The sequence below is a fragment of the Rhinolophus sinicus genome, chromosome 15 (genome assembly GCF_057876585.1).
Source record: "Rhinolophus sinicus isolate RSI-liver-muscle chromosome 15, RSI-T2T, whole genome shotgun sequence".
Taxonomy (NCBI): Eukaryota; Metazoa; Chordata; class Mammalia; order Chiroptera; family Rhinolophidae; genus Rhinolophus; species Rhinolophus sinicus.
The window spans coordinates 63,619,784-63,647,525 of NC_142515.1; the positions used below are offsets into that span (position 1 = coordinate 63,619,784).

Sequence of the window (27,742 nt, forward strand, 5' to 3'; positions counted from 1 at the left end):
TAACGGGTGGGGAGGAGCCCAGCCGTGCTGTACAGACACGGTGCTGCCTCGCTTTGAGTGTCTTCATTTGCCTGATCCCACTGTCAAGTTGTCGTGCCAGGAGCATGTCAGTCTGCCTTCCCCTTTGTTGATCTCACTTTCCCACCCCGTTTCTCCCTCATCCCGCTCCTGGGGTGCCTTCTGCTAATTATATCTCTACAAACAGCCTGGAAGTCCCACAATGGCAGGAAGAAGCCCTGTGCCTGTGGGGGGTGGGGGCAGGGGGCCAAGGAGGTGTCAACCGTGGCCCATACTTGGCATCGGGCCTTCAGGCGGGGCTGTGAACAATCGCAGGTCTGTCTTATGTGCGACTCTTGGAAAGCTCAGAAGCTGAATTAATGTGTGGTGGTGTGAGAATCAGATTTAATTTATGAATCGAAGATATGGAGTGTCTTTCCCAGGGAATGAAATGCTTACAGCCCTTTCCTAAGTACCCAGTTCACCAGAAGGTCAATTCAGGATCAGCAGGTGCTTTTATTTCCATTAGGAATGAGAAGAGAAGAAGGTAGTTGGTGGTTTCCTGCAGGAGTGTGTGGGGATAGGGCAGGCAGGGAAGGATGTCTCCAGGAGTAGTATTCAAAATATTTGTACTGACTATGTAATGGGGTCCACCAAGTCATTCAAAATTATTTATCAGTAGTTTATGTGTGGTGTTTGCTACTAGACAGAGCAACAAGCAAAATACTCAAAATCTTCTCTGTCCTTATCGAGTTTACATTTTCATGAGGAAGATAGGAAACAATTTAAATGAGTGAAATACAAAGCATATTAGATAATAAGTATAGAAAGCGAATTAGATAGAGGTTGGGGATTGATTTTAGACAGGGTAAGAGAAGCTCTCACCTAAAAGCAATATTTGAATTAAGCCTTGAACAGAGTGAGGAAACAAGTGTACAGATAACTGAGAAAGAGCATTTCAAGCCAACAGAAGAGCAGAGCAAATGCCTCAGGAGTAGCATGGAGGGCTGGGCTGGGGCCAGAGTGCTTGGGGGCAGGGCGTCAGTGGGAGGAGATAATGGAGCTAGTTCATATAAGCCTTGGGGGCTACTAGTGGAGTTGGGGTTTCCTTTGAATAATGGGGCATAGTGGAGGAATGGTGTGACTAACGTGTTTTGAAAGGCTTACCTGGCTGCCGTGTGGAGAACAGACTACAGTGGGACAAAGCAGTGCTGGGTGGCTGGTTAGGAGGCTTTGCAATGACCCAGATGAGAGGTGATGGCTTGGAACCAGGGGGTGGCCACAAAGACCGTGTGAAATGCTCAGATTACGGACATGTTTTGAAGGTACATCTGATGGGATTTGTTGACAAATCCAGTGTGAGTTCTGTGTGTGACAGAAAGGACTTAAGGATGAGACCAAGCATTTAGATTTGAGCAATTGGAAAATGAAATGGGAAAGAGCAAGGAGGAACTGCTTTGGGGATGTGGTGATGGCGGGAGCTCACTTTTGGACGTGGTAACTTTGAGATGCCTGCCAGACATCCAGGTGGTGTCATGTCCACCACTGCTTATATGAATCTGGAGTTCATGAAGAGACCCAGGGGAGACGTAAATTTGGCATAGTATCTAAAGCATGAGACTGGATAAGATCACAAAGAGAATGAGTGCACAGGGACAGAAGGTTTAAGGATTGTGCCCGGGGCACCTCAACCTTTAGGAGTTAAGACCAAGGGGAGAAGCCAGCAGAAGAGACTGAGAAGTTGCAGCCAGAACGGCAGGAGGCACTGCAGGTGTAGAAGACGTCCTCGGGGTCAGGAAGTGTTTCAGGAAGGAGGGGTCAGCTGTGTTGCTGGTCAAATGTTGTTGGTAGACCAAGTAAGAGAAGAACAGAAAAATGACCACTGGACTTTGTTTGTGACATGGGGGGCACTGATGACCTTCAAAAGACCCATTGGAGTGGCTGCCTCTTGTGCCGGGCAATAACCCTTTCCTTGGCAAATTGTGGGAAGTACAGGACTTATCCAGTGATGGTCTTAGGAGCCCAGGCCGCAGGGGCCACTGGAAGTGGAGTAGCTGTTTACCAACTGGAATGGGTGTATTTCAACAGTTCAACAATGGTACAACTATAATTGTGCATATAAGCTTAATATTAGCCCTGGTGATCTCATATTGTTTGTTTCATATAAACCTTAATCGCCACACTCGCATATCTTGGCAATGTTTCAGTGCAAATGGTAGAAAGCCATTTCAAAGTCACTGAAGCTGAAAAGAAGATTCATCACCTCACATACCTGAAAGCCAACAAAGGTCTGGCTCCAGGCGTTCTGGATCCGTGGGCTCAGTGAGTCCTCAGAACGCTGGTTCTCCATCTTATAGTGAAGATTTCCTCTGGGCTGGCTTTGTTCTCAGCAGGCTCTCTCAGCATAAGGGCGTCAATGCCCCTGGCAGCTCCAGGCTGACAATCAATCACTTAGGAATTCCACAACACAGGGATGCTCTGTCACAGTCATTTTCACCAAAATCCCTAAAGTGATTTTCATTTGCCCGAGTTCTGTTAGAGCCCAGACCAACCACGTACTCTCCTAGGCCAGGTCAGGGTCATGTGCCCATCCACCTCTGGGAGTAGGGTCAGTCCCACCCAATAACATAGACCATATTTGGGGGGGGTTCCCCAAGAGGATCAAGCTTCTGTTATCACAAGAAGGGGTGCCTACTGAGGTGGCAGCAGCAGCAGACGGCCAGCCCCTGCTCCAGGAAGAGCTCTCAGGCACCGAACCCCCTTTGTCTCTGCAAATCACCGTCTTATAAATGTATTATGTGTGTAACATCACTCAGTGGTCATGTATCAGTCGCTACAGCTCTGAGTGCAGAAATGGCTCACAGGCTTCCACCCCTCATCACCCTTAAAGCACAGCCCTGGGAGGGCTGTTGTAGAAACTACACAACTGAGACCCGGGGTGTGCGGCAGAATTGCTGGAACCAGAGGTGAAGTAAACCTGGTGGGATGACTGATAGCCCAGCCTGTAGGAGCTTTCACATGGCTGGCCAAGGGGCCAGCAGCAGCAGGCCAGGTAACCTGCAGTGAGCTCCTCCAGGGTTGTGCTCCGACCTCAGTTTCGGGACCAACCTGTGTTACTTTGTCATTGTTGCTCATGTCTTCTCTGAGATTTTACCCTTAGCCGTGACCTCAGACCCATTTCTAGGCATAAGTCTCAATTAAGCCGCACTCTCAGCTCCAAGCTTGGCCCTTTGTCCTTCAAGCTCCCCTAAGTCATGTTGCTGTCATGGGGTGGGGACAGGGGAGCAAAACCCCACAACTGTGCAGGGAGACATTTGCTGGTTCAAGGTCCCGCTTGCTATTTGTGCCCAGCCACCTCCAGGAAACCTGGCACATGGACACAGAAGCCAGGCACTTTCTTTCATTTCAGCAACTTTGTCAGGGATCTTTAAGGAGGCCCCTAACAATGGATAGTTTAGATTAGTCCAGTGAACTGAGGTAAAGCCGCTCTTTCTCCTGACATGCCTTAACTCTTCATGATGATTGAGGAGCTTAAAGCTTCATGATTACTCATAGATTAGTCCTTGACACATGGACAAGGTCTGTTGATTGCTGCATCTAGGTTGTAAGATTGTTTCCCATTAAAAAAAGAATAATTACAGATTCACAGGAACTTGAAAAATAACACATCGAGTCCCCATGCAGCCTTCCCTTAATGTCTTCCAATGGTTGCATCTTATGTAATTATGGTACAATTTTAAAACGGGAAACTGATATTGGTACAGTATACGTGCAGTTTTGGGTCATTGAATCGTGTGTAGGTTTGTGTAACCGCCACCAACAGCAACATACGTGATTATTTTTATCACCACATAGATATCTCTGGTGCTACCACTTTGGGGTCATGTCCACCCTCTACACCCCTCATCCGCCTTAAAGCCTGGCAACCACTGATTTATTTGTCATTTCTGTCGTTTAGAGAATGTTCTCTATATGGAATCATAGAGTATGTGACCTTTGGAGATTGGCCTCTTTATTCAGAGTAATGTCATTGAGATCCACCCGGGTTGTTGCATGTTTTAATAGTATGTGCCTTTTTACTGCTGAGCAGTATTCCGTGCAATGGATATGTCAGAGTTTGTTTAATTGTTTGCCTGTTCAGGGAAATTTGGTTGTTTCTAGTTTGGAGCCATTACAAATAAAGACTACTCACATTTAATGTAATTATTAAAATGTTAGGACAGAAGTCTGTGTTTTGTTTTTTCCTATCTGTCCCTGTTATCATTTTTCTATTTTCTTTTTCCTTCCTACCTGTGCATTACTGAAAGATTTGTTAAAATTCTAATTTGACTTATCCATAGTATTTTCAAATATATTTCTGTGTATGAATTTTTTGTATAAATTTTAGTTGCTTGAGGTATTGCATTATATATATACACAACTTATCACAGGCTTGCATTATATATACATAACTTATTTAAGCTTGCAATGATTACTCATAAATTAACACTTGACACATGGACAAGGATCTATTTATTGCTGCATCTAGATTGCAAGAGTGTTGTTAATTTTTTTAAATTTCAATATAATTACAGATTCACAGGAAGTTGCAAAAATAATACAGAGTCCCCATGCAGCCTTCATTAATGTCCCCCGATGGTTGAATCTTATGTGAAGGTTTTACCAGTATGAGTGACCATAAGACTTTTATGTCTTAAAGTCTTCTTTTAAATCTTTAATTGTAATTTACGTCTGTTATTTTCTTAAGTATTTTCTCTATATACGTTAAAAAAACACACACACAAAAAACCCCAAATATTTTCCAAAATTATTTTCACACGTAAAAGATCTAAAGCAAAGAGAGACAAAGTGAATGAAAGAAGCAAGTCGGTGGCTTGGTCAGCACTGGAGAGTCTGGCTTCCAGAATGTTCCCCTTGCTACTCTTTCTTCTAACCGAGGACTTTTTTCTTCAGAGTTGTTTATTCTTGTTAGCTGATTAGTCTTCAAGTTTTTGCCATAAGCTACTCTAGGGAGATGTTGAGTGCATCCTGGGGATGGAAACACGAGAAGCTGAGGCAATTACTCCAAGGCACAGAGGCCAAGCACAGCAAGGGCAGAGGTCATACAGGGGTCACCTAAGGTATGCCAGGCTTTCAGAGAGGGTAGTGACTGGGTTAGTGGAATAGGATTTTCATTCTGTTGGAAGAAAGAGAAGCCCCATGGTTTTCTTATCAAGTATTTTTAGGCTTAATACAACTTCCAAGAAGTAAAGATGACTGTGGTATTTTAGAGCATGAAGAAGCATCGACATCAAACCCTTCCCTTGACAGAAAAAGGAATAAAATGTACATGATGCCTCCTAACTGACTTCTATATCCAGTCTCTGTTTCATCCTACCTCCAGGGTTTCTTGGCTACCAAGATGTCTGACGTGAATATATCCTGTGTCAAACCAAAGCTGCCTGCACATTAATGTCTCAATCCTGGTGGATTTCAATGCACTTAAAACCCCTTCCTAAGACATGGCTATAAGAACGAGAGCATAATAAAGCACCTTGATCAAGGCTGGCAAGTCAGTGTCATCTTGCATGCCAACCAATCAGTTGGCAGCAAATCCAGAAAAGGTGTCTGGAGAAGGCTTTTGAGGACAAGTGCAGTGGGGAATCGTGCTGCAATGGAGCAGGATGGGGGCAGAGGGGCAAATACATGATCTGATCCTTCCTATGAGCACAGGGAGATCTTTTTTCTTAATTCCTGTTCTTTGCTGATCCCTTCGAGTGATTTAGAAGGGAACACTAATTCTAAAGGCAAACTGTCCCAAGGGGGAGAAATGGAAATGGGCAGTATCCAAACAACAAACCACCACTCTCTGGATCCTCTGCCTGCTGCATGGATTCTGTATTTGTTGGGTCAGAATGAAGTAACTTAAATAGCAAGAAGGCTATCTTAGGGACGTGTTCAAGGCCAAACATACTAATGGCAGCTCCTGGCATGACATCTCATCATGCACTTCAAAGACACAACTGCTCCATTCATCTTTGGATCATTTTGAACATTAAATGAAGGGGAAAATGTAAATGTTGATAGTGCTGGCAAGGGTACAGTGAAACAGGTTCTCTATTCTATTACTGGCAGATATGTAAATGTGTATAAACTTTTAATAAGCTACTGGATAATATGTATCAAAAATAATTTTTAAAAAACATACCCTTTAACACAATATTTGCAATAATGAAGATATACCAAAGAAATAATGCAGCACATTTTAAAATTCTTAATCATACAAGCTTTTATCACAAAACTGTTTCTGTTAGTGAAAAACTGGAAACAAATGCCCAACAGTAACTTATAGTTGTGCATATCCCTGTTTAACTACCTTGCAGATGTATTAAGTTATAGTTATTAAGACAATGTAACAACATGGGTTTCAAAGCAACATAAAAATGATGTGAATGCTATGATTTTAACTATGTATAAAAATATACACAGAAAAATAACTAGTAAGGAAATCTGTCAATATTATAGCTGGCTTACACTGTAGAATTGTGGATACTTTAAGCTGTTACATTTAAAACTATGGCCTGGTTTTGTTACTTTTCTAATGGAAAATATTTAATAGAGGGAAAACTGAACAGGGAATTTTAAATCTATATCTTAGAAATATCATAGAGTTGTCACAACTAAACATCACAAAGGGAAATAAGCAGTGAGGAGTGAAGAAATGAAGGATGCTGCCCGCTGTGGTTTATAATGTGAAAAGGAGCTGCCTCCTTAGCACAGCAGGCTGCACGTCAGTCATGTGAAAAGGAAATATGTTGGTCCCACTGGACTTATGGACATCTTTCAGTGCTTTTCCATTGACTACTACAAAACTTGCCAACACAGAAAAATCTTGATTAAAAAAAATTTTTTTTTTAAAGCTTCCCTAAAGATATCTTCCTTAATCCTTTCCTTTTAGGCAGTATGAAGGTGTGAGTGAGTGGCACAGAGAAGATTCTCTGCTATGGTGAGGCCTGCCTATGTCACTGTTATTTCTGCCGGAAGATCTAGTATGAATAGAGTCAATGACCAAAGTTGTATTTCAGCTTTGAGATGCACAAAGGGCCAGTTCCTAGATAGAACTTACTTCCAGTGAGTACTTACTTTGTGTACTATCTGCATTAGCCACACAATGACCCTTGGAGTGGGGGCTGTATTATTCCCACTTTACAGATGAGGGAACCAAAGCTAAGTAAGATGCCCAGGGAGATGGAGACTAAGGAGACCTGCCATGCACCTGGATCTGGCCGGCTGCAGAGCCTTTGATTTTCTCTCTGACAGGCCAACCCTGCACACCACATGGCCCTGATCTCCTAATGTCTGCACACAGTGACGTTCTGCTTTGTCTTCCTTCAGTGGGTCTTCCCTACAGGCTGACCAGGGCAAGCCAAGCTTTCCTCCATTGGACACAGTCCCCACTCCCAGCAGAGACAAGGAGGGTATTTATTTATTGACTGTACCAATTCATACCTGCACCCATCCTTTCCTTACTCCCACACAGTCTGGAAAAGCATTGGACATAATAAGATGGGAGTGAAAATTCATTCATTCACAGCCAGTCAAGGGCTTGCAGGTTGAGTCTAGAGAAAGCTCCTAGAATAATCATGCAAGCAGAGATAGGAGAAAAAGATGGTACTGCTTTGAACCCAAGATGTTACCGCCAATACTTAATGATAATATCTGACTATCTCTGTGGCCCAGTTTTGTCCCCTTTCCAAGACTAAATGTCCTTTTGCCCTCCCAGCAACTCATGCTCTGAGATTCCTGATCTTTGAAGCTCTGACCGAAAGCATTTCCACAGAACAAGCTACACGTTTGGGAGCTGACAGTTCATCCTGAAATGCTTGATAATGAGAGTAAGAGTGCACTGACAGTGTTAGTGCCCAGGCCACGGACTGGAGGCAGGAGAGTTCTGGAACAAAAGTGAGATGAGTGGCCTTTCCTGACTCAGTGTGCCTGTATGTGTGGGTATGTGCATGCAGAGAGGAGAGAAATGTGTAGAATGGCAAAGAACTAAAAGCCCTTCAGTCAATAAAACCACAAGCCAAGAAGGTAGGGCAAGGAATTTTATGGCCTTGGCTGGGAAAGCTATTGCAGCAATGGGATAGTCTCTCAGGTGTCTGTGGATGCAGCCCGTTGCCACCTTCCCTCCCTCCCTTTGCCCTCTCTGCCTCAGGGTCAGGGTCCCAGGTCACCTCCAATCTTCCTGGGACTCCTTGGCCATTGAGTTGGGTGAGACCAAGCTGGAAAAGATGGGCTTTCTTGGTGTCACCATGGGCACGGTCTTGATTTTGTTCAGCTTGTCACGGGCCTGTTGGCATTTTTTCAGGCAAGACGTACATAGATCCTTCGCCTCCACTAGGTATAAGTTCTCCAGCCTCTTGATGGAATCTAAGAACGTGTCTGGCTCCTCTCCCTTGGGAAAGGGGTTTCGCTTGGTGTTGAGCTTTTTCAGCTTGGGGAGCTTGGAGATGCTGTTGGGGATTGTGCTGAGCAGGTTGTCGTGGAGCCCTACCTCATGGAGCTCCTTCAGTGCACCCAGCGTGGTGGGCACACTGTCCAGATGGTTCAAGCCCAAATTCACGGTGCGGATGTTCTTGAGCTGGTTGAGCTCCATAGGCAGCCCATTGGTGGTCAGCTTGTTGTTGCTGACATTGAGGTAGAGCAGAGCGGTCATCTGGCCAATGGACTCAGGGAGCTTGTCGATGTAGTTGCTGTGCAGGTCCAGCCACCGCAGATTCTGGAACCTGGAGATGGAATCGGGTATCTTCCTGATCATGTTCCGGCTAAGGTCGAGCTCATCTATATCATTGAGTCTGAGAATACACTTGGGGAAGGTAGTAATTCCCATCTTGCTCAAGTCCAGGCGTTTTCTCCCGTCAAATGTGATTTTGATACAGTTCTTGGCCACACTGAGGGTGATCTTCTTGCCCTTGAGGCCTTTTCCCCCCTTGGCCATGTTCTTCAGTGAGGTGGTATGTTTGGGGTATGTTGTTCTTACTGGCTGGTGGTCACTTTGAGAAAGACGTCACATGAAACTGCTAGAAGATAGACTCTGATGAGAAGATAAAAAATATCAAGTTAGGAGATGACAAAAGGGTACTGGGCTATCCCCAAATCATAATTCTGTGTTCCCTAACGGTTTAAAAGGAAAGCAGAGAGCACAGAGACTAGGGCATCAGCAGAAGTAACCTAGCCAAAGGCCTTCAGCACATTGAATGCCCTCTTCAGACCTCAGTGTCCCCAGCTGTAAAATGGGAGGTGCTGGGTTGGCCTGAAGGGTGCCCCTCTGGTGCCATCCCCTATCCCCTGATTTAAGAATCTCTCCACTGTCCTGGGCTTTCACGTCTACCATCTACCCCCACCCCACCCCACCTCCTGCCCAGGAGTGTGAGTGTGTGTGTGTGTGTGTGAGAGAGAGAGAGAGAAAGAGAGATTTCTTGGATATCTGACATTTCTCAGACCTTGACATAAATCGAGTCTTTTTGGAGAGTTATCCCACAGGTTCCTAGAGTGGGACTGCTGAGTTCTCATAAGCAACATAGCCTGGATATGGTTCCAACAATTCTGCTGCATACCCCGGATCTGAGTTGTGTAGTCTCTACAACGGCCCTCCCAGGGTTGTGCTTTAAGGGTAATGAGGGGTGGATGCCCGTGAACCCAGGGAGGGCAGAATACCCCCAGATGAGGACCACTGATATAGAAGAACTGGACATTACCATCAACCAACTAGATCTAATTGACATTTACAAAACACTCTACCCAGCAATAGAATATACATTCTTCTCAAGTGCACATATGACATTCACAAATATAAACTCTATTCTTGGTCATGAAACAAACCTTAGCAAATAAATATAAATGAACTGAAATCATACAAAGAATGTTCTTTTAAAAGAGTGGAATTAAATTAGAAATCAATATTAGAACTACAACTGGAAATAGTTAACAATTAAAAAAACATATTTATAAATCATGAGTCAAATAAATCTCAAAGGAAATTAGAAAATATTTTGAACTGATCAAAAATGATATAGAACACATCAAAACTTACGGTATGAAACTGAAGTAGAGATTAGAGGGAAATTTATAGCATTAAGTGTTTTCAAACTAGAAACATTTTAAAAAGCAAGACACGTCTAAAATCAATAACATAAACTTCCATCTTAAGAAACTAAGAAAGAAGATCAAAATATACTTAATGCAGGCACAAGGAGAAAATAATAAAGACAAGAGCAGAAATCAGTCAAATTGAAAGGAGAAACACAATAGAGAAAAATCAGTGAAACTAAAAGCTGGTTCTTTGAAAAGATTAATAAAATTGATAAATCTCTAGCCAGACTGACACAAAAAAAGGGGGAGGGGGAGAGAGAAGACAAAAACTATGAATATCACCAATTAAAGAGAGGATACGACTAAAAACTCACAGGCATTAAAGGGGTGACTAGAGAATAGTAAAACAACTCTAGAAAAACTTAGATAAAGGTGACCACAAACTAAAATCTCACCCATGAAGAAAGAAACAACCTAGAAAGACCTATATTTATTAAAGAGACTGAATTCATAGTTGAAAAACTTTCCCCAAAACTCTAGGCCGAAATGGTTTTATTGGCAAAGTCTACCAAACATTAAAAGATGACAACACCTGTTTTATATGATCTTTCCCAGAAAATAGAAGGAGCAAGTCCTAACTTATTTTCTGAGGCCAACTTTACCCTGATACTAAAATCAAACATAGATAATATAAATAAAGAAAACTACAGACCAAGACCCTGATGAGCACAGACACAAACATCTTCAACAAAATTAGGAAATTGGACCCAGCAATATATATATAAAGAATAATACATGACAACCAAGTGAGAATGCAAGCTGATTCATTATTCAGAAATTGATGTAATACAGCATATTAACAGATTCAAAGAAAAAAATACTTATCAAGTGATGCTGAAAAAAAATGTGTAAAATTTAACATCTATTCATGACAAAAATTCTCAGCAAACCAGTAATATAAGGCTCTTTCTTAACCTGATAAAGGGCTTTCTCACATAGTCTCTCTCTCTCTCTCTCTCTCTCTCTCTCTCTCTCTCTCTCTCTCTCTCTCTCTCTCTCTCTCTCCAGCTAAATCATACTTGGTGATGAATTGAATTATTTCCTCCCTATGTTTGGGAATAAAACAGAAGGTAAACTTGCTATTACTAGTCAATATTATATTGAAAATTTTAGCCAATGCAATAATGCAAGAAAAATAAAAGGCATATAAATAGGAAAGAATAAAATAAAACAAAACTATCCCTACTCACAGATGACCTGATTTGTCAACCTACAGAATTTAAAAAACACTCTTGGAACTAATTAATGAATTTAGCAAGGTTGCAGGATGCAAGGTTACACAAACCCCCCCACTGAATTTCTATATACTAGTAATGAACAACTGGAAACTGAAATTTGAAAAATAATAATGCTCCAAAACATTAAAACACATGTGTACTTCACATAAATAACAAAAATGTTCAGGATTTCTATGATGAAAATTATAAAACACTGATGAAAGAAAGCAAAGATCTAAATAAATGGAGAAACATGGCATGATCGTGAGTTAAAAGACTCAATATAGTTAAGATGTCAATTCTTTCCAAATGGGTCTAAAGATCAATGTGATTCCAATAAAAATTCCAGCAGGATTATTTGTATATAGTAATGAACAGATTCTAAAATTTATATTGAAAGGAAAAGGAACTAGAAACCCTAAACAATTTTTAAAAAGAAAAATAAAGGAGGATCCATGTGTCCCAATTTTAACACTTATCATATAATTACAATATGTGGTATTGGTGAAGGGACAGATATATAGATCAGTGAAATAAAGTCCAGAAATAGATTCATAAAACTATGGTCAATATGGCCAATTAATTTTTGACAAAAGTTCAAAGAAAATTCAATGGAGAAACAAACTTTCAACAAATGGTGTTTGAACCATTGGTTACATGTATGCAAAAGAATGAATCTCAACCTAGTGAAATTAACTCAGATTAACTCAAAATGTATCATAGATATGAGTGTAAAATCACAGAGCTTTTAAAAGAAAATGTAGGAAAAAATCTTTATGACTTTGAATTAGGCAAAACTAAATAAATAAATAAAAGAAAACACAGGTAACCCCTGTATAACACGGCACTTCTATAACATGGTTTCGCTCTAACATGGTTCAAGAATTGGGGGAAAGCCCTCGTACAACACAGCATCCTAGAGCACGGTTTCACTCTAACACAGTTTAGTTTGAGAATTAGAGAAATCCCTGAACAACACAGAGAATAATAAGAGCTTTTAAGAGCAAAAAATATCTCATTCGAAATTAGAGAAATTCCCAAACAGCACGGAGCGTAATAGGAGTTTTAAGAGCAAAAGATAATCTCCTTTGAAATTTTTCATTCAAGCATGGATGTCATGTCAGATTTGACTGCAGAATTTTAAAATTTACTAGAATTTTAAGTTACTAGGAGGGGAAGGTTTTGACACTATGACTGCCCTTCGGCTTCAGATCCAAGAATTACTGGTGGAAGAAGAAACTGATGAAGCGAATTTGGTGGAAATGACATGTGCAATATGCCAGATAATTCAGGGGATGACAGCACAGGTGAAAATGAAGAAGTTAAACATTTTACTCTGAAAAGCGTAAGAAAAGGCCCAGACTTAGCTGAACAGCTGGAGCTGTGTTTCCTAATGAAGATCTTTCCACTGGAAGAAGCACAAAGCCTAAGAGAGAACTTCACAAGTGCTTAGCACCATATAAAGGCATTTATAAAGAGTTCTCAGCTGAAAGCAAGCAATCTAAAATAACAGATTTTTTTTTGCAAAAAGTACGGAATAGAAGTCAACATAATGCTGAAGGAAGCTCAGAGGATGAAGATATCTTGTCAAAAAGAAAACGCCCTTGGTTAATGGTGCTTAGTAGTGATGACAAAGAAAACATTATTTAATAAATATTAATATATTATACTTTTGGTGAAAATTGCTTTAATAAAGCTATTTCTCTTAATTATAAAGATATAATAGTATGCTTTTTTTTTATTTTTGGAAACTAACCCCCTTTTTGTACTAGTTCTTTGTTTCGTATAACACGGATTCACATAACATGGCATTTTTTAGGAACCTCACAACCATGTTATACGGGGGTTGCCTGTATTGACCAATTGACTTCAACAAAATTTTAAAATTTTGCTCTGTAAAATAACAAACCAAAAAACACCTGTTGAGAATGGAAAGACAAGCTACAGACTAGAAGAAAACTTTTGCAAATCACATATCTAACAAAGGACTGATATCCAGAATTTATAAAGAACTCAATATCAACAGTAAAGAAGTAAACAGTGCAATAAAAAAAATGCCCAAAAAATTTAACAAAAAAATTGTCACCATAGAAATTATATGGTTGGCAGATAAGCCCACAGAGAGTTGCTCAGCATCATTAGTCAGCAGGGAAATGCAAATTAAAATCAGTCAGATACCACTACAGTTATTAGAATGTTATTTTTTTAAATAAAATTTTCAAGTAAATATTTTATTTAAAAAAATATGTATTTAAAATAAGATAAAAAACCAGTAGTACAAAGGTTTGGCAAGGATATGGAGCAACTGGAGTGCTCACACATTCCTGATGAGAATTCAAAATGGTGCTGTCACTATGAAAAACCATGGCAATATCTCATAAAATTAACTGTATACTTATCACATGACACAGCATTTCCCCAACTTGGTGTTTACCTTTATAAAACAAAAACTTATGTTCACACACAAACTTGTTCACCTATGCTTGTAGTTGCTCTATGCATAACTGCCAAAAACTGAAAAGAAAACAAAAACGAAAACAAGAACCCAAAGGTCTTTCAGTCAGTGGATGGATAAAGAAATTGTGGAGTATTCTTATAATGGTATATTATTCAGCAGAAATGCATAAATCTATTCATACACGCAACAACTTGGATAAATCTCAAAAGCATTTTGCTGAAGCAAAGAAACCAATCTCAAGAGTCCAAATAATAAATGATTCTATTTATATGACATTCTCGAAAAGCCACACAATAGGTACAGAAAACAGCTGGGTGGTTGCTAGGGGTAGGGATTGGGGTGGGGCAGGATGGACAACAAGAGATCAGCACATGGAAGTTTCTGGATGTTACAACTGCCTGGATCCTGTGTGCTTACATAGAGCTGTACAAATATTAGAGCTCAGAGAACTATACACACAGAAATCAGCAATTTAACTGTACGTAAGTTTTATAAATTCTTTTTAAAACTTAAAAATATTTGGGACTCTATTTTTTATCGCTCTCTCTCTCACAGTGGCTGTTTGCTCAGCCCGGCTTGGAAATTTGTGACTTTTTTATGCAACTCCCCCAGCCCTGTTGTGCCCTACAAAGGGCGTCCAAATGTGTGCCATGTGGGCACTGCCGTGAATGTCTACCACGTGTGGACACACTGCAGAAGACAGCTCTGCGCAAGGTGGCGTGTCAGAAAATCTGTCGTACTGCACTCAAGTTAAAAATTTGATTAAAAGAAAGATGGACTGATTATGTTTATCGATCACTTCTCATGGTGTGGTTGATAGATTTAGCAAATAAAATTCCAAGTTACACTTGAGCTTGAGATAAATAGTGGATAGTTTTTAGTACGCTTATGTCCCAAACTAGGGTTTCTGGTCGGGAATTTCCATGTGTTCTTGGGAATTTTTTTCACTTTCCTGTTCCTGAATCCCGAGAAAAGTTGGTCAGGAAATTGGGAAAATCAGCTCATTGAACTCAAGTGGTTGGTAGTATTGGCCATCACTTTGTGGAAACGATTCATCGTGGAGAAAAGGAAACAGTTTGTATCTCGGGATTTGGGAGTGGGAAAGCAAAAAAAATTCCTGAGAACGGGTGGGAATTCCTGTCTGTAAACCCTATCCCAAACATTGCATAGTTCTGTATTTATTTAGCAACTCTGTCCTATGGGCCTGAACAAATAATACAGTTTCACTTGTCCATGGTCCTTATTAGCCCTTCGGGACTAATTTGAGCCAAGCCCATGTGCTTGCTCCTGCGTGCATTCATATGTTCGTTCACTCATTCAGTAAGCATCCTGAGAGCCTACTATGTACCAGGCCTCTGTGTTACACAGATGAGCAGTATACATAGCCAGTCCCCAAGCTCAAACAGCTAAAATCTAGATTGTTACAGGTTCTGGCTACCGGCATCCCCTGAACACCCCAAAGCCTGGGCTGTCTTTTGTATTTCTTATATTTAAGGTAAAGTTCAGCGCAAGGAGGCCAAACCACCAAGCGAGGGTGAGAGGGGCCCTAGCTGTAAAGGGTACTTCCAGTAGACTGGAGATCCAGCCAGGTTGGCCCAGGTGAAACTGCTCCCACAGCCCACCCAAAGCATGATGAGAAGCCCTCCCAGCTCTGAGGAATGATGCGAAGGAAGCAGCGTGGAGCTATCTACAGAGCACTTCTCCACTAAGAAGCTTCTCTCCAGCAGGAACTTTGGCTCTTGAGCCCGCTCATTAATCCCCTGCAAGGCTGAGTAGGAGCTGGCTGGGGGGACACACTTCACCTCCTCCTCAGTGTGTTTGGTCCTCAGACAGCCCCAGGCCAGATGGAGTACGATCAGCCCTGTTTCTCCACCTTCTCCTCAGGGCCACCTTACCTGGCTGGGCCCCTTGCTCTTGGTTATGGAGGGCCAGGTGCACGGTGTTGCTCAGGGTCCATCCTGGACCCCTGAGCTGCTGAGCACCACTAGAAGCCTGCCAAGTGACAGGAGCCCGCGAGGACCAGGACATCCCTTCTCTCACTTCACTCTGCTGGTCACCATCCCGCGCAGGCCTGCCCAGTGAGTGGGAGAGTAAATATGGGCAAGAAAAGTGTGAAAGAGGTGATGTCAGATGGCCTGTTATTATCAATTCACAGAATCCTTAAATGTAAGAGTGGGACCAACCCACACAAGGGAAGCTGGCAATTATAGAGAGAAAGATGTAAATAGACGGGTGGATGGATGGACAGACTGACAGAGAGATGGATGGATAGACGAATAATAGATTACATTTCACATGAAGAGCCGAGAAGCCCAACTATGAGAAATTTCTAAATGTACTATTGCATCTTGTCTGTACAATTGGTTTTCATACTGTGGGAAAACTGGACCGTTGGTTTCACTTTAATTTCTAATTAATTTTTTGATCTAGTCATTGTGAATCAAACAGCATGGTGGGACACCCCATGGATATCTAAATTAAAAATGTAATGCCAGCCTATATTTTAATGCCATCAAAACATTTGTAAGCATTTTCAGTTGTGAGATCATTATCATCACTATGATAATAGAATTTATCGGGTGATTCGTGCTCATGTATCTTTATATTTTTAAGTCAGACTGACCTGTATATATCTGATATCTTTAAACATCGTGCTAACATGATCTCACAATAATTATTTCACTCTTTTGACTGATGCATTGAAACACAGGATGGATGCATTGTAGAACTTAAACCCCAGAAGTCGCCACTGTTGCATGGCCAGTATTTGGATCAGATCCACAGCAAGTTTCATGCCATATGGATGAGAAATATCTTTTGCTCGTAAGCCATCTCTTAAGGGGAAATGATGCAAACTTCCCAGCGAAGTCACTCGTTCAGAAGTCATTGCATTTATTCTCTCCCTGACGCTCTGGAGACCCATTCACTAGACATGGAACAGGCCAGCTTCACCTGGGCTGTGACGTGGCTTCAAATTATTCCATGTTCCCTCCACCACTCCCCAGAACATGCTGTACCTTTACACGAGAAGCCACGTGGCCGGTGGCGATGTGGGTGGTCACTGTGGGGCCCTCCACGGGGTGAGTGTGTCTGGAACCTCTGGCCAGGCCCCTAACACAGGCACGGATGATTGATTCAGGCGGGGTCTGCACTGGAGGAGACCATGTGCCCAGCTCCCACTCTGCGGTCAGAGCCATGTGCTGTGCTATGTGCTCTACAGTGTTATCTGGTTTCGGAGTCTAGATTTGCTGGGGGTATAAACATGCAGTGTTTTCAGTTTTTCTACTATTGCCCAAGCTGTGTTACACTGAGCTGCTCTTTCCTGTGGGCAGAAGGACAGACTGCTAGGAAGGGGACAACCTAGAGACAGAAAGATTGCTGTGGCTCTCACAGTATTAGCTGCTGCAGACACTTGGCCAACTTGATGGAGAGACCACGGTGACAGGCAGAAGGGAGATGCTGACAGCCCCACAGTGAAGGAGTTTCCTGACATCAATTTCAGATTTGCTACATCATGTCAAACACCACTCACCATCATTCACTCAGCTTGTATGTACTAATACCAAAGTAACTGCTGCAAGCATGCTGCTGGGCTCTTCCTGCATCTCTAATCTCCACAGCAACTCGGCCAAGTGTCAATCCTATTTTTAAAATAAGAGAATTGAGGCTCAGAGAAGTCAAGCGACTTCCCCAACGTCACACAGACGGCACAGCACAGCCACCACAGATATGTCTGATACCAAAGCTATGATCTTTGCAGTACACTATGCTACCTCTCTCCTCTCTTCCTTCTGTTGTCTTTGCTTAAGCAGTTGGAAATGCTTCATTCTAGGGGGCACATTGCTGGTCCCCACTGCTTCAAGGAGAGGCATTCAGGAATTTTAGCAATCCCAGGGCTAGAGCTGGGATTAAGGCTGCCTGCCCCACACAGCCCCAATGCTGTTTTTGGCTCTCTGATGTTGGAACCGAGGAGTGTCACAGAATCCTCAGACTCTGGGTGACCAGGCACTTGTTAAGACTGTTCTAATTTGGCATGCGTTAACCAGGGAACTGCAATGAGGCTCACCGCAGGCTCCTTAGATGGGAATGGGGTACACTGGGCTGAACCTGTCGGTCAACTCCCTGGGAGTGAGGAGAGGAAGATGCAATCTTTGTCCAAAATACCTGCGGGGGTCAGTAATGCAGCTGTTCCACTGACTTTTGGAGGGACCACATGTAAATCGGGGTCCCTGAAGAAACCGTTTCAGCAGGACCCATTGCCTGCACACTCCACTGCCCAGAGGCCAACGTATGGGGTGCTCGTTTTCACAGAAACATGTATGTATGTATATGTCTAAGCATATTTGAATAATATGAATTTTACAGATATTTTAACAGCATTAATGAAGTCATTTAACTGGAGGAGCTTGGAGATTGAAAACGACAGAGAGAGAGAGAGAGAGAGAGAGAGAGAGAGAGAGAGAGAGAGAGAGAGAGAGAAACAGTTTAAAGGGTACACATAATGCCACCGGCCAGTTCACATAATAGGCGTGTGACTGAGTGGGCGGTGATGGAGACAGGAACCTGTTGCTCCCCACAAGACCCATGGTGAGAATAAACATTCGTCCCCTCACCCAGGTGCTGGGCTGAGCAGGGGCCCCCTCCTGCACTGGGGCTGCTGGCCGTGTACTGGCCCCAGAGGCTGTACACAGCCCTCCAGAAGTTGGGTGTTCACAGTGTGAGCTCCCTTTAAAGCCTAATCTCTGTAGAATGCAGTCCCGCTATTGTAAAGCAGCTTTCTCCTGCCTGTCATTTGATGCTATCCGCCCCACCCCCAAGGCCCACATTCTTATACCAGCCCTTAGAGGCCTGTCACACCTTCTCTTCAGAAAGCGACCGACCTCCTACTGCCATTTCCTTCAGTCCTTACAGCTCTCCTTTGGGGTAGGGAGAGTCTTCCACCCAGAGATAAAGACGCTGGGGGTGCTGGGGGTGGAGAGTGACTTTCCCAACTTACACAGTTCACTTTTGTCTCAGGGTTTCTGGACAGAACATTCTTCCCTTCCCATCAGAGAGCAGCAGAGTGTCTATATGGAAATTACTGGGTTCATGTCATTTGGCAATTGTCAGGCTAATTTTATCAATGCTCTCTAAGCGGCTTACTGGACATTATGCACACTGGATATGTAGCTTTGTCTACCCCTAACATTATTTACTTCTCCAGCCTTAGCACTAGTGAGGCTTTGCACAGGCACTGCCGGGAAGCCGTTATCTGTCAAACTGCCCCCTTCCCCCTGGCGGGTAATAAAAACTCAACTTTTATTTGGAGCAAAAGTTCCCAGGGGGTCACATGGCCCAATAACAAAAGATGATGATTTCTTATTGGTTTAATAGCATCTATTTTGTAATTCTGAATGTGTTCTGTTTTAATTGGATTTGTTAAAGGAACAAAAGGGAATAGGTGCCTTACAATTAAAATAAAATATTAAGATTATTAGTTTAACAGACTGGAAATGCCTTGTTCATCAGCCAACACATTCAAAACACAAAAATCAACCTTGACACACAGGAAAGCGGAAGAACCAAAGTCAGTCCTGGCACCTTCAAATTCCGCTAGGAGCACGATAATTCAATTTCAACAACGTGGTTTCGGGGCTGCTACTGCCCAGCAGATGGTACTGCATTTTCTCCTCACAGCCGCCACCTCCCTTGCAGACAAGGACACTGGGGCTCAGAGAGGCAGCTCAGAGGACGCAAAGCACAGGACTTCTCTCCCACCCCCCACCCCCCGTGGGTTCCACCAGCTCCCCATTTACATCCAGGGGACCCTGGACAGCCCCCTGAGCCTCACAGAGCTTCAGCTCCTAGTTCTCTAAACAGGGTGCTAGAAGCAGCTGCTTCTGAAGGGCGGGTGAGGGTGAGAGGGCCTTGGAGGCTTTGTTGTGATCGTGTTGGGGAGATGCAGGGCAGGAGCAGCGGCCACTGAGCCACAGTGGAACCAGGACACCAGGATTGCACCTGGGGAGAAACCCGATTCAGAGTCCACAGCCCAGCGTGTTTGTTCACTGTGCAGACTGGATGATCTTATCCTGGAGAACAAGGACACATAGTCCCTTTGGGATACAGCCCCACTCCCCCAGGATCACAGGGTGCCCTGTGGTGTGTGCATTCTTTCTGTACCATGACCCCATGTGGCCCTAGTGAGACCTTAATGAAGGGCAGACATGGCACAGACCCGGCTGTGTACACCGGCGCCGCCATCTGCTGTAGGACAGCCCCCAGCTCTAAGGAAGGCTTTTCTGCAAGTCCACCCACCTGTGAAGTTGTGAGCTACCTTGAAGGGCAGTCCTGAGGATCAGCTGACCTTTCCATGGCCCTTTGGAATTCATTCATTCATCAACGATACATACTGTAAAACCACTATGAACGAGGTACAGTTTTATGCAGCAGACAGAACGAAGGCCCTGCCCACGTTCTAGAAGAAGAGATGAACAAAACCAAGCAAACACGTAAGGCAGGTGGCGACGACTGCTACTAGGAAGAGAAGGAGGACGACAGAAATAGAGTGGTGTTGGGGAGATGCGCTCTTTGGGAGACACTGGCCAGCGAGGGCGTTTGAGGAGATGTCTGAGCAGAGGAGGTGAGTCTTCAGGGAGCTAGGGAGGGTGTTTCAGATGGACTAAGCGGATGGACCAGCAGAGGGGAGGGGAGAGGCAGCAAGCAGAATGGCAGAGGAGGCGAGAAGATGAGAGGAAGAAGACAAGGAGGCAGAGGAAGAAGGAAAGGAGGAAAAAAGGAAGGCCAGAGGCACAATATAAAAAGCAAAACTAGGCCACACATGATCTGGCTTATTTTTCAAATGATGCTCTAACTGTAGCGAGAAGAATCCCCAGGGATGTCAAACCAAGCAGAGAAGGCCAGTGCCTGCATTTGCCCCACGATGATCACAGACAGGGACATGCCCTCTCTTTTTGATTTCTACCTGAGACAGGAGGGAACCCAGCCCCGAGGCTGGCATCAGCCATAGGGTTGTACTAGGCTGGTACTTCTCTGTGAACTGTGTGCTCTCAGAGAAGGTCTGGGTGCTACTAGAAAGCTACCACGTGCTGACCACTGAGTGGGCGCACCTGGGGCAGGGCAGGTAGCCTGGACATGGAAGGGAGTGGACCATGCTGGGTTAGATGTTGCCTCTGCCACGTGCTCCCGGGCCACGGACAAGCCACTTGCTTCTCTTCTCGGTCTATACTTGCTTTGTTAGTCTATGCTCAATAGCTTGGTGATCTAGGTGTAGTAACAAACATGCATTCACACACACACACACACACACACACACAGAGTTCCACTTCCTTTTGATTGCATGAATGCTGTGAAGTTACTCATGCCATCCTGTTTAAAATAGGTGTGTGTGTGTGTGTGTGTGTGTGTGTGTGTGTGTGTGTGTGAGAGAGACAGAGACAGAGAGAGAGAGAGAGAGAAAGAGGGGGGAGATTTTAAAATACTGAGCATATTTGTGTCAAAGAGGGAAATCGGAGAGAACATTACCTGGATAGAGATAAGAAAGGACCATATACATATGCCGAGTGCCAGAGGTTTGTAGTGAACAAGCCTGGCTCACATCCTGGCTTCCCACTTCCTCCTGACCTTGAACCAGCTACGGGCCTTCTCTTAGCCTCAGTTTCCTCAGGTAAAACACAGTAATTTGAGGATTCCATAGGCAAAGCAGCTTGGGGCACGAGAGATGCTTGGTGAAGGGAAGCTGTGGTGATGGGATGGTGGTGGTAGTGACGGTTGTGAGTTGAAATCCCAGTTTGCCTGGTGGCAGTTGCTGGTGGAGGAGCACTGGGAGAGATGTCCCCACCCACTGCAGACACGGGGATTAAGCAGGAATGGAGGCAGCCCCAGGCTGTCCTGCGTCCTCTGTGAGCCAGGCCATGCTAGAGCAGTAGTGGAGGGGCGAGGGGTAAGCAGCCTCAGGCACCCATTCTGGTTTCTCTCCAGAGATGTTCTCTGAGAGCCAACACTGCTCCCTGCACTGAAAACCCCCGGTTAACTGCAGGTGAGTGTGATATAAAAACCATGCAGACTTTTAGGTGTGGTGACCGCAATATGGTGCAATGTGAGGGAGGATATTTATTTAAATAGCGGCTAAATTTTCTCCAGTCAGAGGTGAGGCATTGGAAGGACGATGGTCTAATTTTTAAAGGATGTTTTAGGTGAAAGAGTGCAAAAGGCAGTTTTGTGCTCATTGCTTGTATGTAAGGCAACTTTCAAACAATGCCGTGGCTTCTAATATTAATTTTTTTCTGTAGCAATAGTTCCTAACTTCAGATTTCCCTTTCCTCCTCGAGTCTTTATCAGGCTTATTTGAAGTTATTTCTGAAGCATTCAGCTCTGTGCCCTTTTCTGATGCCCCGAAGCAAGTAGACGTCCCTTGCTGGAAGAGGTGTGAACTATGGCTGTAAAGGCAGCTGGCACTTGGGTTAGGACTGGGCAGCTCTTGAGCCTTCTCTCCATGGGGACAAGGTCCACGTGTCAGCCATTCTGTCCGTTCCCTTCTGCTGTGTACAGACGTGCTCAACAGAAGGCAGGCACGAGGGCAGCAAGGAGGGGTTTTGAGGCCAGTAGCACTAGGCTTCTCCCCCACCTTCACTGCCAACCTGGTTTTAATCATGAGCTCAGTTTACTGGTCTGCAAAATGGATTAGAAAATTGCAAGTTGTTATGAAGAGTGAATGCGGTGATGACTGAAGCGACCAGTGTGGAATGGTGACCTGGCTCCCGCAGCCATTGCCTCTAGGATGGCAAACAATGCTGTAGGTTCATTGCCTCCCTCAAATCAGCAGCCCCAGCACACTCCCCACTGGTCATTAACCCCAGAGGCAGGGCTTGGGGAGTAATCTTTGCTGATTCCCAAGCACAAAAGTCTGCCACCTTTTAAGCACAAATTAATATTAATGACAATAAAGTAAAAATAATGATAGTAACTTGTAGTTATGGTTATATCTTTATCCACTTTTAACTTCTAAACCTTATATACAGCCCCCAGCTACCCACTTGCTCATTCATTCATTCATTCATGCATTCATTCAACAGTTTGTATTTGACTCATTCTGCAGATCAGGTTAGGACACAAGACAGGCAGTGAACAAGACAAGCATTGCTGTGCTTCTCATGAAACCTCTATTTCAGGAGAAAGCAAATCAAGCAATAAAAACAAAACAAACAAAAATACCTCAATTGGTATCAGTGCTCTGCAAAAATAAAACCTGATGCTGTGGAAGGTTCAGGAGGAGATTATTGGGGTGGGGGGAGCTAATTTAGGCTGAGATAGTCGGAGAAGTCCTCTCTGACTTGACCTTTGAGCTGACACTTGAACACTAAGAAGAGGCCACTTGGGAGGCTTTGGGGAAGAACACCCCAGGGAGGCGGTGTACCAAGTGCAAAGTCCTCCTGGTGGGGAGGGGCTTGAGCTGTCTAAGGAGATGGGGGGCAGCAGGGGCCACAAGGGGAAGGTAGGAGATGAGGGCAGAGAGCTGCATGGAAGTTTAGAAGGCTTACCCTGGCTGCGGGGAAGTCAGCAGACACAGGGAGGGGAGCGTACATGAAGACAGGCTGGGTGCAGGCAGGAAAGGAAGTGTGTGCTAAGGGGACAGGAGGCAGAGGAGCACAGTACGTAGTGTGGCTATCTGGCCAAAGCCAAATTGATGGAACAGTCTTCTGGATTGCATATGTGGGTCAGACAAAGTGCAAGAGCAGGCTGAGATTCCTAGGGGGCCTGGCGTTTTCTATATACTCTCTCTTTCGTATTGAACACTAATTTATGTCAAGTGCATTATATGCATTATCTCATTTAATCCATTCAGCCCACTTTACAGATAAAGCACCGAGCCTCCAGAGCATGTCCCTTGTCAAAGCCACATGCTAGTCAAGCAGAGCCAGCATCGGCTCAGTTTCCTTATCTGTGGACTTATCAGCCATTTGCCCTTTCCGTCCACGTTTGACCTTAACAACATCCTGTGATAAATGTGGCTCTCTGGGCTGACAGGGAAGTCCCTGACTCATCATGTTTTCTAGGCTATAGCCTAAACTGAGTTAGATCCTATGGGAACTTGCATACTAGTCCAGGTCAAGCCCCGTTCTTAAGGCTGATCCCTCAACAAAAAAGAAAGAACACATGTGTTATCAGACCCAGCTGTGGGGGTTGAGATGCTTTCTGTTATGTGAGAATGGTAGAGAGCTTGGAAATTGGAAATTGGTAATGAATCGAATTGGCAATGGATCATTCAGGAGGGTAACCCATCATGCCCTTTTGGGGGCTGTGAGTCAGTTGTGTTCAAGGGGGACCGGGGACCAGGAAACATCTAACTTTGACTGTCCCATCACCCCAGATGACAGGTGCAGGGAAGAGCAGCGTCACCCTTACTTCTCCTCAGCATTGCCAGTCAAGAAGCACTGGACAGCAGTGGGAGCCCCGTGGAACCCCAAGAGGAAGCTGGAGCCACCAGGCACCAGACCCTAAAAATCAGTCTCTAGACAACCATGTAGGCTCAGGTGCTCTGCAGAGTGGACAGTGGCTGTCCTAGCACCTCTCTTCTTCCCTCCAGGCTGAGGCTCAGACCTAGAAGGCATGAGTCACCCCAGCTTGGAGACCAGTCACAGCTGTGTCTCTTCCTAGATGTGTGACTTTGCACATGTTTTCTGACCTTTCTGACTCCCAGTTTAATCACACAGGAGCTGGCATTCAATACGTGGTTCACATAACAGCCACATGGATTATAACTGGACTGAGAACCTACTATGTGCCCAAGACCCTTGCAAAGCAATGTCACTACATAATTTTTAACACATTCAAATTAGACTTCAGCTGTGTGTATTGATTATACTGACCACCTACTATAAGCTGGGCATTTTACAGACATTATAAGTGAGTCATAAGTTCATGATGTATTGATTTTCATCTCCACTGGACAGATATGGCAATATAGGCTCAGAGAGGCCAAGTAGCTTGTCCGAAGTCACACAGACTTGAAGTACAAGCTCCTACCTTTCCCCATTATACCTGTGAAGGAAAGAGGGAGAAGAGGCATATGTTCTACTGTGTTCCATGAAGAGTCAATCCTTGCAAGGCCCAGACCAGCCTTAGACTTAACCTCTCGGTGGGTTCCAGTGTGCAGGATAGCTTGTGAAAGGGGCTTGCATCCAGATTTCTCAAAAGACAGATTGTGCTCCAAAACCCACCACAGTCAGCAGTAATCAAGTGAGCTCTGCAGAAGTTACCTTACCAGGCTCAAGCCTCCTAAATGGACCAGTATCCACACTGCAGTTTCCTTAGAGGGGTAACTGGTTGGGGGGAAGAAGCAGTTCGAACACTAGTCTCTCCCTGCTTGCGGAGCCACAGAATGCTCAAGGAGACTCAGATGTTGGAAAAATAATTGACCATGACCCCAAAGCCCCGTGGACTCGCACCCTGTCCTTCCCAAGCTTGCCCACAGCCAGGCACCTGAAAACAACCGCGAGGTCCTCAGCTAGCTGCCCTTCCAACCCAGGGCTCAGAGCCAGCTTCCTCCTCTCCTAAATAATAAATTAGCTTGCGTCTGGGTTTGTAAGTAAGGCACCCCGGGAAACCAGCATTTCCAAAGTTGCTTACTCAAAGGAGAGAAAAAAAGCAGAGTTTGAAGCGGTTGTTGTTTTGCAAAGTTAATCTATAAATGCAGGGCCACAAGAAAAAACTTACCCTGTTAGTCCCAGTTCTTCTTCCTCAACTGTGAAACTTTGTCACCAGGCAACGGAAGACTCACCTGGAGTTAATTAGCATAACCTTGACGCCAGCCTGCAAGGTGGAAGAACACAGTGGCTGAAGGGGTCTCCAGGACACCCAAACTTCCCAACAGGCGGGCTTTCCTCTGCATGGCAAGATTCCTGCAGTGGGGGTACGCCTGCCCGCCCCCCCACAGTGCCATGGGAGGATTAGAGCACCAGGCAGAGCGCTTTCCGTGGCGACAGCCGGAAGTGGACGTTGCTAACTGAGGGGAAAAAGCCTCATTTGCTTCTCTTGAGGGAAAAATATTTTACTTCCACAGCATTGAATCCCATGAAATATCATTCCATTTCCTTGTAATTTGTCCAAATAGTTTTTTCTGCTCTTTGTTTTTTGAGAAGGCTGTCTTTTATCGGTTTATTTATTTGAACTTCATTACTTCCTAGTTTTCTCTTTACATCCGTTTTACACTATTAAATCAGACTGACTATAATGCTCATAAAATCATACAACTTTTATAACCATTTTTCCTCAGTTCATATTGTGTCACTGCTGATAGGTAGTTTCTGGAATCTACATTTTGAATGAATGTGTAATACTGAACTTGGTGGACATTGCTTTCCCTCTTATTTCCAGTTTGTCACTGCCATGAATAAGTCTGCAATTAATATATTTGTGCATATATAGTCACTTTGTTCAGATTTTTTCTTTAAATTAAATTCCTAGAAATTGAGAAAATTGGCAAAAAAGATAAATATTAAAATTATTATGCAAATGAAATAATATTGTAGAAAAATTAGAAATGCATCTGTACAAATAAATAAATAAAAATACTCTAAATTGCCCTACCCAGATAGAATTAGGAAATAAATAAAATAATTAACAAATAAATAATTTGAAATGCAAAATTAATCCGAGCAATAAAAACTTTGAAAAGTACAAAAAAGCAAAATGAAATAGTTTAAATTAACAAATAAAAATATAATAAATCATTAAATTAGAAATACAGTTAATAATAAAAATTTTAAATGCATCAGTTTTAAATACATGAAAAATATTATACATATGCCTTCCCTTTAATCCACAATGAAAATAAAATAGATCATTTAATTTAGACAATAAATGAGTTTAAAATAATTGGAAAATGAAGATGAGTAGAAAAATTTAAATTACCTGAAATCCTATTACCTAGTGTATTTCTAATTAGAATATTCATAAAAGTGTTAGGTTGGTGCAAAAGTAATTGCAGTTTAAAAGATTAAAACTAATTGCAAAAACCGCAATTATGTATGCACCAACATAATACATAATTTAAATTAGAAAATTAATAATATAAGAATCATAAAACACAGATAAACAAAAATAAAATCAATATTTTGAGGGAGGAACTATACAAGAAGATAAATACATTTTAAAATGTAGATATGCAAAACCTTATAAAAAATTAAAGCCACTCAATTTCAGCATCTGGAGGTTAATTTCCAGATTTTCAATATATGTACAGCATTATGTTTATGGCATAGGTATGCAATAATATTTTGCTAATGCTCATTTTTAAACTCCAAATATACAGAAAGTACTAGTTTGTCAGTAACTAACTGCCTTCTAATCCAGCCAGAACTAAGATTTTTGTTGTCATTTTTTGTTTGCTTTTCCCCCTCAGAGGAAAGAACTTGACTGGAGTTGGGCCCTGGGTCACGGTGTGGTCCCTGCAGGTGCTCTGAGTAGCCTGCTGTGTGGGGAGTTCATGGCTCTATGCCAGGCCCTGGAGTGGCTCCAGCCAGCTGCCACAAACTCCCCTAGTCTACACATCACTCCGTCACCCCACGCTTCCCTTTTCTCATCTGTAAATGGAGAGAATGGCTTTGTGAAAATTAGGCAAGATGCAAAAGGTCTTTGCAATCTGTAATGCATTAGACAATTATTATTATTATTATTATTATTATTATTATGTCAAGAACTGTATGCAAGATTTCTACATGTTAGAGAAATGAAGAAAGTAAGGAAGTTATAACAGAAAGGGTCAACATCCTGTTAGTACAGGGTAAAATCTCTGGTTTGCAAAAACGTCTGTCTCTTCATGGATTTCTATTGACCTATTACCTAGAGCTGCAAACTAGGCGAACCCAAATTTGCGTCTGAGGAGAAGAAAAGGAGAGTGTTTCTATGATCAATCTCTTGGATGCTTATGGAAAACTCTGCT

At 43.3% G+C, this 27,742-nt stretch overlaps 2 protein-coding genes across 5 annotated transcripts in view; one reads left to right on the plus strand and one right to left on the minus strand.

The window, feature by feature from the left end:
- Positions 1 to 27,742, plus strand: part of WDFY4 (WDFY family member 4) — a 324,321-nt gene that overhangs the window by 244,479 nt on the left and 52,100 nt on the right. The gene's annotated exons all lie outside the window — the stretch shown is intronic.
- LRRC18 (leucine rich repeat containing 18) lies at positions 6 to 26,339 on the minus strand. The gene is made up of 3 exons (XM_019730132.3): positions 25,516 to 26,339; positions 8,211 to 9,070; positions 6 to 5,025 (listed from the first exon to the last, which is right to left on the minus strand). Exons 2-3 carry the CDS (start codon positions 8,972 to 8,974, stop codon positions 5,004 to 5,006), a joined length of 786 nt encoding a protein of 261 aa, XP_019585691.1. The 5' UTR covers positions 8,975 to 9,070; positions 25,516 to 26,339; the 3' UTR covers positions 6 to 5,003.